We start from the raw sequence: 3,994 nt of genomic DNA, 5'->3' as shown, positions 1-3,994 counted from the left end.
TCAATTCACCTGGCGGTGGTGTTAATGTGAACACTAACTGGTGTATTGTAATTTAGGATGGATATTATGCAAATAAGTAAAAATGCATGGTTTAGCCATAATTGTTTTCCTTACAAAAAATAAACAAAATTACATGGATCAGTTTCTCTACAGTTAAACATCTGAGAGTCCTCTGAAGCTAAATGAAAAAAAAAAAAAAACAAGTTATGTTACAATTGCTCTACATCTTGCACCCATGATTCCTCTTTCCTCTTTCCCTTTGCAAACAGATGCACCATTTACTCTAAAGTTCACTTTGGTTTTTAGACCCAAATATAAGCGTTTAATGGTCACAACCTCTTTTATTTTTAAAACTATATTATCAAAACTATGAAGGTCAGATATTTAAAGTACACAAACAAACAGGCTGAAAAGGGTATAGAGGCAAATTTGAACATTTTTGTACAATGTTAAGACTTAGTTCAGGCCATTACACTTGAGCATTGCCTAAATTGTATTGACTAGATTTTATACACTAATCACAATAAGTTAGGGATATTGGTTTACTTTGATTTGCTCTGAATTTGAATGAAATAAATAAAAGTTCTCTTTGATATTACTAATAATGTATGAGAAGAAACACCATTTTCATTAGTTTAATATTTATTAAACCAAAAATTTAGACAATAACAGGGATAGCCCCAAATAACAAAAATTGACAATGTCAGTAGCGGGTGTTTCTTTCCACCATTTGCTGCAATGACAGCTTGACAGCGACGTCTCATGCTCCTCACTAGCCTCATCATGATGTTTTCAGGCAATGCGTTCCACTCTTCCACAAGTGCTACACACAGTTCTGCCAGGTCACGTGATGGTGGGGCACGATCATCCAGTCTCAGCTTCAACTGGGCCCAGATGTGCTCTATGGGGTTCAGGTCAGGGGACTTTGATGATCATACCATATGAGGCACTCCAACTTCCTGTAGTTGAGCTGTGACAATTATGCCACAATGTGGTGGAGCATTATCATCCATGAACAGAAAGTTGGGGGTGTGCTGGCGCAATTGGGGAATGATGATGTGTTCTATGATGTCTCTGAGGTAAGAACGTGCAGTGACTGAGCCATGTACAATAACCAAATCTGTTTTGCGCTGACTGGTGATGCCTGCCCAGACTGTTGCACCTCCTCCACCAAAGCAAACCCTGGGGACCATGTTGACCTCAGTGGAACGCTCACCTCGCCTTCTCCAGCAACGCTGATGACACTCATCAGTGAACAGGACGGTAGACCACTGCTGCATTGTACAGATCACATGGTCTTGTGCCCACTGCAAACGTTTACGGCGGTGTCTTGGTGTCAGTGGAGTCAAAGCCAAAGCGGTGGAGTCGGTTGTAAATGGTTTGTCTGGAAACCCTAGTACCCCACGCATCTCGTAAACGGGCCTGTAGCTATGTGGCAGTTGCATAATGATGTCTAAGTGCATAGGTCCTTAGGTACTGGTCATCGTTGCGGTCTGTCACTCGTGGGGCTCCACTCCTGGGTCTGTCATAAACTCTGCCTGTAGTTCTGTGTCTTGATGCAAGTCTGCTGATGACACTTTGAGACACACCAAGTTCACGAGCAACATCTGACTGCCTGCCACCGACCCGAAGGTGCGCCATGGCCAGGTGGCGCTGCTCGTCCGTTAAGTGACGTCGTTTGTTCACGCCTGTTTGAATGATGAACTTGAAATGGCTTACTGACAATACCAGCTTTTTGTACCCACAGAATGTTGAAATTGATACCACATTGTAAAAGGTTGTCTTTTGGGATTGGCCCCAATCTAAGGCACGTCTGTACACAATGAGATTATTACATGAAAAACACAAAATGAGGTCTGTCTATCACCCCAATACAATTGCCTCCCTATCCCAAAAATGTCTGAAGTGAAACAAACACCGTATGCATGACATCCACTAAGTCTTTCAAAATATCCCTAACTAATTAGTGAGTAGTATATATATTATGAAGCTGCATGAGCTTTATATATATATATATATAGTATATATATATATATATATATATACTGATAACAATTAGAAGACACCAAAAAATATCATATAGAGAAGCAAGAAAAAATATTACATATTATAGAATTATTATAGCATTATGAATGCAACAGCTGTCATTGGCTTTCAGAGAAATATCAAAAATCATTTTTATTACTAGTAAAAACCTCTACATTTTGAAGCATCTAAACATTTGCTGTTCCAGCTGCTTGCTGTCGCAGAGCCCGAGCAGAGAAGGCGTACAGGAATGGGTTCACACAACTGTTAATGAAAGTCAGAGCTGAAGTAATATTGTCAACAGATTCAGCAGATTTTAAGAGCTTGTTATTCTGCAGCATTGCAGCAGTAATGATCACAATGTTGGAGATTTGTAAAGGAATCCAAAAAATAAAGAAACATGTCACAATTCTGGTCACCAGCTTTGTCAATAAGTTACTGCTGAAGAAAGCTGAGTTATTAACTCCTCGGTAAAGATGAAAGTAGAAGTAAGTCACTGCACAGAACAAAAACGCAAAAACTGTAATCTCCCAGATTAAAGTAGCAACTCTTTCCATATCATTTCTGTAGAGCAGCTTACACTGAGGCCGTCCTTCTCTGTCTTGGCTTACAGTGCGCTGTACAAGAGAATAGCAAGATAATACTCCACTTAACATCCACATCCCACTCAGAACGATCTTCTTTCCTTTTCTGCCAAATTTCTTCCATTTTTCAGGATGCAGAACTTGCAGGTATCGTTGGACACTCATCAGCAGCACACATAGTATGCTACAGTAAATACTTAAGTAAACCAAATAGGAGAGAAACTTACACAGTACCAAGCCAAAGGCCCAGCCATGAAGAAGAGACCAAATCCAAACTGGCAGAAAAAGCAGTGTGAGCAGATCTGATATGGCCAGGCTTAGCATCATTCTCGGGGTGAAACTGCCTCTCTTTAGCCATCCAGCAAGACGTACTATTACTGCTATGTTAGCAGGGACTCCCAGTATGAAGCAAACTCCCAGTACACTACTGGCAATCAGATTTTCAGTTGAGACTGGAGCTGGAAGCGAGCTGTTTGATGAATTAAGTTGCTGCATAGTTGCATGCTGTGGTGTAGCTGGGTCTACAACTTGTAAGCAGATGTGTTGGTGTCTGTGGTTTCCAATGAGCATAAAAATAGAATGTATGGCACCAAGATAAACTTCAGGAAGTTATTCTGAAAAAAATGTGCAGCAGGGTATTCTGCATCTCTTCATACAGTTCATCTATTCTCGCCTTATAACCATTTAGGATTTCTGAATTATGTGCAAGAGTAGATGAACCTGTGAATGCATGTTTTACTCATGACACTGTATTTACTGCCGTGGACATGCTGCCTACCACATTTCTCTTCCATCATTTTAAAGCTGTCTGGACTTGGGACTGGCACTGCATCCAGTGAGTGTAGTTTAATTTCATTGAGTATATCGAACCCAGGCCTCGGTATGCCAGGTGAGACATCAACCACTGAGCCACCAAATGCCCCAATAACCTACATTATATAAATATTCTGATAAACAGCTTTTTATCATGAAAGATATTGTCATGTCACAGTATGACACACTTATTCCTTTCATTTCATTTCATTTTCCTTGCTCAATCTGCAAACAAAATACCTGATTAAAGAATACAAAGAAAAGAAATTTAGTTAAACTGCAGGAGAAAGTAGGTCTAGGTCCATATGTTCAAGATTTAACAAGTCACTGGTTTTCAGAAAAAAAATACTGGAACTGTCTTAAAGCTTTTTCTTAAATGCCAAGCTTGTTTCATTTCTTAGAATACAGTACTTCCAAGTATTGCTGGACACTTAACATAACACACAGATTGCTGCAGTTCAGGCTCAAGTACAAAAACAGGTTTTCAGTCGAGATGGGAGCAGTGAGTGATTTGGTTGATAATTTGAGTTGCTGCATTGTTAGATGCCATATTTTTGCTGGGAGGAAACTTT

General features: G+C 39.9%; 1 protein-coding gene across 1 annotated transcript; it reads right to left on the bottom strand.

Moving 5' to 3' along the window:
* LOC128509005 (leukotriene B4 receptor 1-like) lies at positions 1 to 3,152 on the bottom strand. The gene has a single exon (XM_053480511.1). It carries the CDS (start codon positions 3,102 to 3,104, stop codon positions 2,214 to 2,216), a length of 891 nt encoding a protein of 296 aa, XP_053336486.1. The 5' UTR covers positions 3,105 to 3,152; the 3' UTR covers positions 1 to 2,213.
* Between the last annotated feature and the right edge of the window lie 842 nt (positions 3,153 to 3,994).

Source organism: Clarias gariepinus, chromosome 21 (genome assembly GCF_024256425.1).
Source record: "Clarias gariepinus isolate MV-2021 ecotype Netherlands chromosome 21, CGAR_prim_01v2, whole genome shotgun sequence".
Classification (NCBI taxonomy): Eukaryota; Metazoa; Chordata; class Actinopteri; order Siluriformes; family Clariidae; genus Clarias; species Clarias gariepinus.
This window is presented reverse-complemented; position numbering and strand designations above follow the sequence as displayed.

Excerpts from the sequence above, each read along its gene's own strand:
- LOC128509005 (XM_053480511.1), bottom strand. The coding sequence starts at position 3,104 with ATGCAGCAACTTAATTCATCAAACAGCTCGCTTCCAGCTCCAGTCTCA.